Raw genomic sequence first — 11,760 nt, 5'->3', positions numbered from 1 at the left:
CTCCGGAGTGGGAGTTTGGAATCACATTAGGATAATAGAAGGAAGAGGACAAGGTGTAGTCAGTACAAAACCCCGATTTTATTACAGGTGTTGGTTATTAAATATCTCAGACTCATTCTCAGTATTCCCACCCTTGCATCCCTATACCTTTATCCATCATCCCAACTCTTTATCCTCGTTTGGAGAAGCTGGTGATCCCACTATTCCAAAGGGCTCCTTGCACCCCCACCTAGCTCTTAAATTCCTATAAATAGCTTAAAAAAAAAAAAAAAAAAAAAACGAAAACCTCCTTTTCTCCCATGAGGAGGCTGGGAAGTGCTCCTGGAAGGGTGCTGGAGTGCTGGGATGCCCCCAAAGCTGAGGTGGGAGGTGGGATCAGCTCCTTTGGGAAGCAGGGAATCACAACCTGCGGGCGGAGTGCAGGTCGTAGTCGCTGTCCGAGGAGTTATCCGGAGGGTTGGAACGCTGGCATGCTGCTTCCAGAGCTGTGAAGAACATGGATGCAGCTCACTGGATGCACATCCATGGAAAAGGAACGGGAAGGAGCCCCTTCCAGCACTTACCTGGGTAAGCAGAGAGCTGGGAGCTCTTTTTGGGGGGCTGAGCGTAGTCGTTGTCCCCTCCCTGTCCCCGAGGCCTCGGAGCCGTGCTGGAGCGGTGGAAAGACACTGGAGAAAATAGCAGGATTGGGATTTTGGGGTTGGAACAGCAGTTTGGAGGGAACAAACCCACCTGGGAAGGGGCTGAGTAAAATTGGCCCCTGCTTCAGACCTGCATCTCCTGGATGAATTAGATTCCAAAAGGAAGTGAGATCCAGGGCCCTTGTGCCAGGATCCAGGGGGGAACAGCCCACCCAGACCCCAGATCCATCCCCAGGAACTCCAAATCCCATTCCCAGCTCCCCAGCGAGCTGCTCCTCACCCGTCTGGTTGAGTCCCGTGGGGCCGATCCACTGGCGCTGCTTCTTCTTGGAGACTGAGAGAGAGAGGGGGAATTGTGTCTCCAAGGATCTTGCCGATCCTTCCCACAGCTGCTTCCCCCCCGCCAGCCCCATATGGCATCCCAAATAATCCCCCCCTTTCCCAATAATCCCCCCCCCAGGATCCTCCACCTGCTCTTTTGTGTCCACTTGGAGCTTAATCCCTCTTCCCACTCCCACACTCTGTGTGGGACAGGCTTGGGGACAATGGGGCAGGTCTGGGGATAATGGGACAGGGGGATCTGTCAGGCTGAGCAGCCAAATCCCCCCCTCCAAGGAGTTTAGGGAAGCATCCATGGAGCTGCCAGCCCTGAGCCAGCATGTGGGGATGGTGGAGCAGGAAAATGAAGAAAAGAAGGATGAGGATCCCGAGGTTGTCCCCTACTTCTCTTCATCAGCTTCCGATAAGCAGGAGGGCCACAGATCAGGAAAAGGATGAGGAAAAGCAGCAGGGCCAGGCAGATGCTCACGACGGTTCCAGCAGAGGTTCCAGTGGGAAGCGGCTTTGAGTCCTGGCCTGGGAAGAGCATGGATGTCACCGGATGTGCCCAGCTGGAGGTTGGTGCCGAGATGTGAATATCCACTACCCCACCAGGAACCCAAATCCCACGTGGATTTGGTCCCCCTGTCCCTGCTCGTTCCACAGGTGTGGGAATTCCAGCTCCCAGCACCGCAGGAATCACTTGGCTTACACACAACTCTGGTCCGGGAGCAGCTCCGGATATTCCCAAGTCTGGGCTGGCAGAGGTGCAGGGGTTCAAGCCCACAGGTGACTCCCGTCGAGGGAGGCTCCCGGATTTCCATGCTGGAAGTGAGATTCCCGCAGCCCAGCTCCCGGCAGATCTGCTGGCCACGCTTGTCTCGCTGCGCTGCTCCAGAGTCACACAGATCCCACCACTGTCCCGCATGGAATACCTGGATGTCCCCTTCGCATGGAGTGGGGCCGGCTGCCAGCCTCCGCAGGGCCCGCGGCTGGGAATCTGTGGGAGAGAGGAGCAGAGCCGTAGGGAGAGGGGTTGGATCCATAGGGAGGGGTCAGACCCATGGGGAGGGGTGAAATCCACAAGGAGAGGGAGCAGATCCATGGGAAGACAAGGGTCAGATCCATGGAGTGGGGTCAGGCCTGTGGGAACAGGAGTCAGAACCACAGGCAGACAGGGATGATATCCACAGGGATACCACTGGCACATGCTCCTCCTTCTCCCAGCACCAACTCCTGGCACATGGATGCTCCCAGCATCCCCCCTCATGCCGCAGGGACTGAACCAAACCAGAGCCAGGCATGGAGGAGCTTTGAACTCTTCCCACGGGAAATGCAGCATGGAAGCTGGCTCTGCCAGCTGCCACAGTCCATTAAACCCCCAGATCCCACGGGATTCCAAGCTGGGGCAGATGGCAGGACCCACAAGGAGCCTGCTCCGAGCTTCATGGCTTGGCTCTCTGCGCCATGGAGCTGGCACCGAGCTGATTTCCAGGGAAACACTCATGGAAAATGACAGGGAGAGGCCTGTGGCTGGGAGATGCTCATGGCAAGGGGAAGATGCTCTAGCAGGGACATGCCTGTAGCAGGGAAGAGGGTAATGGAAAAGAAGGGATATGCCTGTGGCAGGGAAAATACCCAGGGACATGGATCTCCCTCCCGAGGCAGGGAGATGATGGGAGCATGGAGATGCCCAAGGTGTGGAAGGTGCTCAGGGAAATGCCTGAGGCGTGGAAGTTGCTCAGGGATCTGCCCACAGCAGGATGCCCACAGCGTGGTGTCTGCCAGTGTTTCCCACCCCCAGCTGGAATTTGGGATGCTGCCATGGCCTATCTCCCTCCTCGGAACTGCCGCGCTCAGCGCTGCCGGGAACTGAGATTTCCTGTTTTGCCTTTGCACCCCAGAGAGGAAGAGCAGGAGTGGGTGGATGGGGACCATGGGGCAGGCTGAGATGGGGCTGGTTCTCTGTTCTGGCCCCAAAATCCCCCCGGGGTATCCCAGTGGAGCCGGAAATCATGGATGCTCCAGGACCATTCTCACCTGAGCAGGTGATGAAGACAGGCGTTTTCCCTCGGGAGCTGGTCCTGTTGAAGCAGTCCAGCAGGGAGCGGCTCCCGCAGGAATCCACCGCCTCCCACCGCACCGGCAGGTGGATCCCTGGATCCGGTTCGCCGTGGCTGCTCCCAGCAGTGCCACAGTGCAATTCCCGGCAGATGGGGGTGACCAGATGTGTCCAGCTTTGCGGGATGCTCGCCACGGCCCCCCACAGCCCCTGCTTGTGCAGCTCCAGGAAGCCGGAGCAGCTGAAATTCCCGTCCACCAGCCGCAGCCTGGGGGGTCCTGGAGAGGGATTGGTGATGAAAGAGGAAGTGCTAAGGATTGGGATGGCTTTTTTTCCATTATTGACCAAGAAGTTCCCAAATTTGAGGCTATGGATTCCTCGGGATGAGGTGCTTACCCGTGGGCTCCGGGGTGGTGGCCGGGGGTGCCGTTGGGGGCTTGGGGGTGGTTTTCACTAGCTCTGGAATGAGAAGAGAGGAACCACGTGGGAATGGATGATCCCTAGGGATTGAGGTGGCCGGGCTGGGGGTCCAGGCTCACCTCTACAGGCAACAATGGCGTGTTCCGTGCAGTTTTCCAGCTCCCAGTGGCATCCCAATGGGTACCTGCACCTCGTGGGCTGACTCTGTGGCCCTTTCCCACCAGGAATGATGAGCTCCAAGGGCTCAGAGGTCAGGGGGCCGCACTCCAGCTGCTGGCAGACCCAGTCCAGGTCATCCACGCTCACGCTCTCCCAGCAAATCGTTCTCCATTGGTTTTCCCAGTTCACCTCCAGTATCCCAGTGCAGCGGCAGCCGCCTCTGGTGAGTCTCAGTGTGGGTTCTGTGGGAAAACACCGGGAAAACACCGTTGTTAGGGGCTTTCCTTCCCTTCCCAGCAGGTTTTCACCCTGGGAATGACGGAAAAGCCCTTGGTGTGGGCCTTGGGAAGCAGCGCAAGGAATGGGAGCGTGGAGGGGTCGAGGGAATGTGGGGGCCTGAGCTGGGACCCCGCGACGCCGCTTCCGGATGATGCAACTCCAGCACCCGCCATGCTCATGGAGCTGTGGAGGCATTCCCAAAGGGCTGCTCCCCAGATTCTCACTTCCAGGGATCCAGGTGGCTCCTCCATGGTCAGGGATAGCTGCAAGAAAGAGCAGAAATGGGGTGTCAATCCCGCATCCCGCCCTGGGGACCCTGAGTTTGGGACAGCGGCTCCACTGCTAGGCCCATTGATGGTTCTTTTAGGGAAAAGGGGGATTTTGTGGAGAAACTGGGATTTTTGGGGGAGAAAGGTGGCTTGCTGCTTCCCCATCCATCTGCTGGGGGATCTTTAGGGCTGAGAAAAGACAAGGGCCCTGCCAATTAACGCTAATTAGCCCTGCTCCTGGGTGGAATGTTCGGGAATGGTGACATGAAGACGGAGGGAAGGATGGGAGCTGGCAGGGAATGAGGATATGGGGATACCTGGCTGCCCTCAGCACCATTGGCTCAATCTTGGGACCCTTGGGACCCCCAGAGTGAGGTGGGTGGGGGTTTGCAGGGTCACCAGGGTGCTTCCCACCCCAAGCCCCAAACTGTGGCTCACTCAAGGTGCTGATCCCGCTGGGAGCGGGAAAACCGGGGCGGGTTCTGCCACGAGGTCTGAGCGGTGCACCAAGGCCAGGGTGCCTGATACTCACCCCACATTCCCAGCAGGAGGCACAGGATGGGCAGCCGGGTTGCCATGGGCTCCGCTGGTGGGATGGGGGCACGGGAGGCTCCAGGGGCTCCGCCGCCTCCGCTGCCCGGCCCGGAGCAGGCAAGGGAGGGGGCCCGGACAGGAACCGGCTGTTTTTCCTCCCTCTGTGGTTTTTTGACGTCACCTCTGGGCCCGTTTGAAGACTCCGTTGCCTCCCTGGGTCCCGCCAAGCATGAGAGGAAAGGGGTGAGAAACATGTGGGCTTCAGCCCCTGCCAAATCCCAGGGTCTCCGCAGCTCTAGGAAAGGGAGCTAGTGAATATATCCAGTGCCGAGGGAGATTTGGGGGTCCCTGAGGCCCCCAGAGTTACAGAGGAGTTGATGCCCATCCTGGCATACCCTAAAACCCTATGATTACCCTCAGGAATGGGATGGGGGAAGGTTTTATCCAGGCACATCCCAGGTTCTGGCATTCCAGGGACACCCTACACCCCTGCAAGGGCACGTGGGCACCATTGATGCTGGACCCGGGCAGGGCAGAGGCGTTAATTGATTGTGCCCTAATTAAATGCTCTGAATCCAGGTCAGGCATGCTAATGAGGCAGCTGATTTCCATTGACTCTGTGGTATTCCTGCTGGAAGGAGAGATGGATGGAGCTTCCCATCCCATCCTGCTCCACCATCCGTGGATGCTCCAGTCCCCAGCCCTGGAGTCGGATCTCAGCATCTGGGTGCTCCCTGTAGCCATCTCTTGTTCCCATCCCAGTTATCCCGGGGCTTCTGCTCATCCTGATGGGAGCAGGCCCCCATATCCCACATGGGGATCCTGGAGCTGCTCCCCACCCACTTTGGCTTTGAAAATTCCCTGGAAAAGGGGTGCAATTCCCATGCCTGCTCCCACAGGAGCAGTGAGTCCTCCCACAAGCCTCAAGCTGCAATCCCCCAAAATCAACCTGAAATTTGGGATTCACTTCAAACATCCCCGTACGCTGTGCCTCTAGGAAAGATCCTGTTATCCAGGGGTGTGTGACCCCCATGGAGAATGGTGTCCAGCCCTTCCCTCAGAGCCGTGACTGCCTCTGGAGATCATGAGATCCCAGGGACAGGATTAGTGTTCGGATTGAGCATCCGCCTTGCCTCGGGCGCTGCGAGTCAGCTCGGCATCCTGAGCGTGCCGTGGCAGCTCGGGATGATTGGAATCCCTTCCCGGGGGGAGTCTGGGGGGCGCTGGGAAGTGCTGACAAGGCTGCTTGCCGTGAGGAGCCTTTTAAAAAGCAGGAGCTGCCTTTGGAGCGAGCGGGAAGGGGCTTGTCGGCTGTCGGATCATAATGATGAGGAAAAGGGGGATTTTCCAGGCAGGAGCAGCTGGGAGGAACGATTGGCACTGATATGGGGATGGTGGTGACACCTTGCCTAGGTGGTCATGGGCTGGGTTGTCACAGTCCAAGGGCACTGGTGTCCCCAGGGAACTGGTACCCCCAAGCTCTTGGTATCTCCAGGGAACTGATGCTCTCTAGGGCTTTGTTATCCCCAGGGAATTGGTGCCCCCCAAAGCTTTGGTACCTTCCATGGCCTTGTTATCCCCAGGGAATTGGTGCTCTCCTGGGAATCAGCACCCTCAGGACACTGCTACCCCTCTCACATTGGGATCCCACCCAGTACATTGATACCCCCTGAATTTTAGGGCCCCTCCAGGATGTCAGGACCCCCCGCAATTCATCGATCCCTCCAGGCCTGTCCATGCCACAGTCCCAGCAATCCCAACATCATCACCTCCTTCCCAGCCCCCCCCGGCACCCGGAGCCCGGAGCGGGGCTGGGGCACCCCCCGTGCCCGCCGCGTGCCCGCTCCGCTCTCAGCCCTCGCCTCGCCCCGTGCCCTTTGTTGGGGTTTTGCTGCTATTTTGGGATTTCCTCCGTTGTCGTGGCTCCTTTGTGCGGGGCCTCTCGCTCAGCAAACAGCTGGAGGATGTCGGGGGGGGGGAGGGCGCACCACATTTTCCACTTGGGGTGCAGCTAAACCCCGACCTCCTCCCCAGGGAGACAGAAATCCGACAGCGGGGCCGGGGCGGGAGCAGCCGGCTTGGGATGGGCGGCAGGGAGTGGGGCAGAGGGGTCCCAGTCCCGGGGTGATGGATGGGTGCTATGCCCCTCCCAGCTGGGAGCACCCCCGAATCCCAAAGCTGGGGTGGAGCTTGGCTCCAGGAAGCTGCTTGGCTCCAGCTTCCTTTAGGGATATGGATGGATTGGGAGGTACTGAAGGGTTTGGGGGCTACATCCCACCCATCCAGTGGGTTTGGGGTGGCACCTCAGTGGCTTCCCTTCCAGCATCTCTGGAGCCTTCCTGGACAGGATTTATGGACAGCATGTTCCCAGGATGGGGACTGTCTCAGAAGGGTGCAGGCAAGCTCTGGGGGGACGTGTGGGACTTCCATGTCCGCCCTTCCTGCAGTTTAATTTCCACCCCTGGTGCTATGGAGCTGGATCCCTGCTGCCCCCTTCCCTGCTCCTGTGGGCTGGGAGTGGGATATTTGGCCATCTTTGTGTCACTTAGTGGGCAAGTGGGAGCACTTGGAGGCCCAGCCTCACTGCAGGGCTGGTGACATCCCTGTGGACAAGGGACACGGTGGGAAAAGCTTTTAATGGCAGAACAGAGGAGATGGCTGAAGAATTCTGGAGGAGATAGCCAGAGAATTCCAGGAGATTTGGCTTCTGGAGTGATGGGACAGGCTCAGTAGGCAGAGTCCTGGATGTCATCGTAGTCGCTGCCCTCAGAAAAGTCGGGATCCTCCCCTTGTTCCCCCAGTGGACAGGATGGATCTGACCAGCCTGCAGAAACAGAGCCCATCAGGAGGATTTGGGACTTCCCGGAACTGCCTGTGTGCCCCACCTCCAGCGCAGGATCCTCACCTGGATGTGAGGAGGGATCTCTGGGGGGCTCCGTCTCCTGCACGTTCTCATACCACTCCCCCGAGGAGGTGCTGGAGCTGCCATCGGGATCGGGATCTGCTGGAGCTGCAGGTACCCAGGGCTGGGAGGGCACTGGGGCGGGCGCTGCCGGGGGAACTGGGAGGAACAGAGTCACTGACTGGCACTGTCCAGCCCTGCTCCCGCTCCGTGGGGTCCCGTTTCCTCACTGAGGTTGAACCCATCCATCTTCCCATCCTCGGGGTCCCTCTATCCCTGCTCCCATCCCTGCTCCTCTGCTTGGGGTCCCTGAACCTCCATTCCCTCCCCATCCCTGTGGTCTCTGAATCCCTTTCTCCCATCCTTGGGGTCTCCCCATCCCTGCTCCCATCCCTGCTCCCCCAGTTCCCACCTGTGCCGTAGCCATGGCTGGTGGCTGCTGGGTGCCACGGGGTGCCATGGGCAGGGGGGGGAATGCTGCCATTCCAGTAGGGCTCCGTGGATGAGGATGAGCTGGAGGAGCTGCGGAGTGCGGGGCCCGGCCTGGCCGGCTCTATGGGAATAAGGACATCAAATGTGGGAACAAACATATTGGAAGAAGGGGTGGCCACCCTTCCATCCATGGGATAGACCCTTCTTGTGTCATACCATCTTCAGGGAGTGGCTCCATCCTGTCCTGGCTAGGTCTCAGAGGGAGAAGATCCTCCCTGGGATGACGTCGCAGGGAGTCTGTGGGAAGGGGAGAGGGGTGGGAACATCCTGGGTGACAGAGATCCCGGGACACGTCGTCAGGGATCCCAGAGAAAGTGGGATGCTCACTGTAGAAGGTGGACAGGGCGACGGGAGGCTTGCTGCTGAACTCATAATATTCTGAGTCGGAATCAGAATCCTTGGAAATGGCTGTGACCAGACAGTCTGGGGAGTGACAAGGGGATGTGGCATCTGTCACCAGCCTGCACCTCTGGCCCCACAGCCCCTGGGAGGACCTGCCAGACCAACCTGATCCTTTGGGAAGGCTGGTGGGAGTCTCCCTGTAGTCGTTGGGGATCGTGGAGCGTGCATTGGGGCTCTGGGAGCTGTGGGTCACCAGGACTGGCATGGGTATTCCCAAGGAGGACATGGCTGTGGGGACAAAGGGATGCACCCACTCCATGGCTGAGCTGAGCCCAAAAAGTGGGGATTGTGTCCTAATTCCGTGTCCAGATCCAGAATCCCTTACCGCTCCTCTTCCTCAGCCTCAGCAGGGCGGCGGAAAGGGCCAGCAGGGAGAGCAGGAGCAGCGCGGCCAGCACCAGGCACAGGACAAAGAGGGGATTGTCCACTGGTGGTGTCCCCAAGGTTGGGGTCCCCTCCTCGGCTGGGACAGAGAATGGACACAGCTCATCTCACACGAATATTTCCTCCTGAGAATTTTACCCTGGTCCCAGGGAATGGCCGAGGGCTCGGGCACTCACCGTGCAGGACAGTGACATTCCTGGGCGTCACCTCAGCCACGGGCGTTGGTGTGTCCAAACCCTGGGAGCCTGGAAAGGGCAGGAACAGAAATTAGATGCTTGGGAGAGAGCAGGACCAAGGCCATACCTCAAATCCCATCGGGAAGGATGCGGCACCATTGCAGATGACCCCGGCAGCCCAGGATTGGTAGCAGGGAGCGGATTTATTGAAGATCCAGAGGCACTGTGCCAGCGAGGGTTGCAGGCTCCCGCAAAGGTACGTCATCTTCCCGGGAAGTGTGTGTCTGAAGGAAGGCCGCTGGAGCATATCCCCGCATCCCAGCGTCCGGCACAGCACCGTGGCCTCCATCCCGTACCAGGTGCTGTTACACACCGTGCTCCAAGTGCCACGGAAAAACACCTCCACCCTGCCGGCACATCTGTCCCGGCCTCCGGAGAGCCGCCACTCCTGGTGTTCTGTGGGAAGAGCACAGAGATGAGGATGCGCCACCCACATCCCCGGCTCCAGAATATTCCAAACCCACCTGAGCAAACCACGCCGGCGTCCTCCTTGTGGCTGCAGTCATGCTCCAGCACGGCCGGACATTCCCAGAGGTCCCGCTCGTGTCCCTCGCATCCCACCTCATCCCGGAGGATGGGGCCATGTCCGCGGCCGAAGGTGGCATTGCCGTGGGCTCTCACGGCGTGGCCGCACTGGAGTTGGCGGCACACGACGTCGGCGTCGGGAATGTCCCAGCCGTCGTCACACACCGTCCCCCATGTCCCCTCCTGCTCCAGCTCCACCCGGCCCTCGCAGCGGCTCCGGCCACCCGCCAACCGGAGCGCTCTGGGACCTGGGAGATGCACTGGGAAAGGTGACCTGGCGTTATCCCAGAATCCCAAAAAGTGAGTGCAAGGATGTCCCTCACCCTCCCACACTCACCCGGTGTCACCGAGGTGTTCCCAGTCGGAGTAGTGGGAGGTCCCATCGTTTCTGTGGGGACTGTGGGGAGAAAGGATAGAGGGATGAGGAGCTGAGGCCCTCAGGATTCCCAGTTTGGAGGAGTGCATCCCAAACCCAATAAATGTGGCCAAGAGGATTCTCCCAGCTGTGAGTGGCACAGTAGGAATCCCTCCAGGCTCTGGCAAAGTGGTCATGGAACTGTTGCATCCCAAAAATCAAACCCTGTGTGCCCCAGGATGTTTCTCGGGGCTAAATCCTGGTGTGGAATCTGCTGGGATAATTTGGCCTTAAATATGGGAATACTGGGACATGACTTGGCAGTGGAAGAGCTGAAATTTGGGATGTCGTCCTGCATTTGTGTTGTTCCCACCTTCCAGCTCATCCCTGCAGACAGAGGGTCTGGACCTGTCTGTACCCACTTGCCTACACCCATTCCAGAGCCACAGGTGAGTGGATGATCCAGTTATCCCTAAAAATGCCACATTTGGCTCCTCCAGGGGGAAGGATTCAGCCCCAGAAGTGAGACATCCAGGGGGCTGCTTGGGTGGGAATCCTGGGAAGTGACACCAGAGCTGGTGCGGTGTGGATTGGAGTTAAAATGTTCAAGGAAAAGGCCAGGGATGAGGGGAGAAGGTGGGAATGATCTGCTCCGGGTGGGGATGGAGGTGTGAGAAGGGCGGAAATGGAGTGATGGGGCCGTTTCCTGATCGATTGGAGGCCTCGAAGCAGCTCCTGGCAGACATTTTGGCAGCCAAACAATCCCAATTCCTGCCAGGGTGGGGAGGACAGGTGGCATCACATCCCAAATCCAGGGGACACATGAGAGACAGGATAGGCTTCAGGCCCTGAGTGTCACCACGTTCCTGAAGGGATTGTAGGTGGGATGGCTTTGAGAGCACCTTTAGGGGCTTGGGGTCCTCTTCTAGGTGTTCCCAGGGTGCTTTTGGGGGCGACCCAAGGGGGCCTTTTAACCTTTAGGAGAATCCCCAAGCCTTAGGATACTCTTTCAAGGGATCCCCTTCCCTCCACCTCAGTGCGTTAAAGGGCAGCATCCTCCACCACTGACACCCCTGTTGGGGACCCCCCAGGACCTCCAGTGCTCCCCATCCCAGGGAGGTGGCAGGTCCCTGCCCCCCAAATCTGTGGCTCCACCGCCCCAAGGTCCCAAGAGAGCGACGGCAGGGGCCAGGATGGGGACAGTGACATACCTTGTGCAGGTGCCACGGCAGCAAGAGACACCAAGAGCAGGCAGAGCCCCCCCATCCCCTCAGTGGGGCAGCCCCATGGAATTCAGGGGTCTGGGATTCAGGGGGTCCCTCTCTCAGCAGCTTGGGGACACGGCGTGGTCGTGTCCCCGCGCTCCGGCAGCTCCGGGAGTGTGGCAGAGGGCAGGAAGCCGACTCAGTGCTGTGGGGTGGAGGAGGGTGATGAGGTGGCTCCATCCTGCCCTGGCAGGGAGGAAATGGGGTTTTGGGGACCCCAGAGACCCTGTGGGGCACGGGAGCCTCGTGGATCTGGTGTTCCCACCCCAGGGGACACAGATCTGGTGGAGCCATCATGATCTGCAGCTCATTTGTGCCTCAGGGTCATGGATTTGGGGTGGTGGCTTGGGGGTACACAGGGCCTCCCGAGATGTGGGACATCTGTGGAGTGATGAAGAGCCAGGAATTCCCCTCTTCTCCCTGTTTTTTGGAGTCAGTATTACCTGCAGCTCCACATCCTGAGTGTCTTCCAGCACACGCAGGATCACCCCAGGACCCTCCTGGAATATTAGGTGAG

The 11,760-nt window shown here is 59.1% G+C and overlaps 2 protein-coding genes across 2 annotated transcripts; both read right to left on the bottom strand.

Annotated features, from left to right (window-relative positions):
- Positions 1-61: 61 nt before the first annotated feature.
- CD5 (CD5 molecule) lies at positions 62-4,829 on the bottom strand. The gene is made up of 10 exons (XM_068194374.1): positions 4,681-4,829; positions 4,104-4,142; positions 3,561-3,842; positions 3,418-3,480; positions 3,000-3,299; positions 1,672-1,959; positions 1,365-1,496; positions 922-975; positions 564-668; positions 62-485 (listed from the first exon to the last, which is right to left on the bottom strand). The coding sequence occupies exons 1-10, from the start codon at positions 4,724-4,726 to the stop codon at positions 400-402; spliced, it is 1,395 nt and encodes a 464-aa protein (XP_068050475.1). The 5' UTR covers positions 4,727-4,829; the 3' UTR covers positions 62-399.
- A 2,470-nt stretch (positions 4,830-7,299) lies between these two features.
- Positions 7,300-11,398, bottom strand: CD6 (CD6 molecule). Its single transcript, XM_068194985.1, has 12 exons — positions 11,190-11,398; positions 9,961-10,011; positions 9,563-9,871; positions 9,195-9,494; positions 9,039-9,107; positions 8,804-8,941; positions 8,584-8,706; positions 8,404-8,499; positions 8,233-8,313; positions 7,997-8,137; positions 7,588-7,743; positions 7,300-7,506 (listed from the first exon to the last, which is right to left on the bottom strand). Exons 1-12 carry the CDS (start codon positions 11,242-11,244, stop codon positions 7,409-7,411), a joined length of 1,617 nt encoding a protein of 538 aa, XP_068051086.1. The 5' UTR covers positions 11,245-11,398; the 3' UTR covers positions 7,300-7,408.
- Between the last annotated feature and the right edge of the window lie 362 nt (positions 11,399-11,760).

The sequence above is a fragment of the Anomalospiza imberbis genome, chromosome 6 (assembly GCF_031753505.1).
Source record: "Anomalospiza imberbis isolate Cuckoo-Finch-1a 21T00152 chromosome 6, ASM3175350v1, whole genome shotgun sequence".
Lineage (NCBI taxonomy): Eukaryota > Metazoa > Chordata > Aves > Passeriformes > Viduidae > Anomalospiza > Anomalospiza imberbis.
The sequence above is the reverse complement of the archived record's forward strand: the minus strand, read 5'-3'. Positions and strand labels throughout refer to the sequence as shown.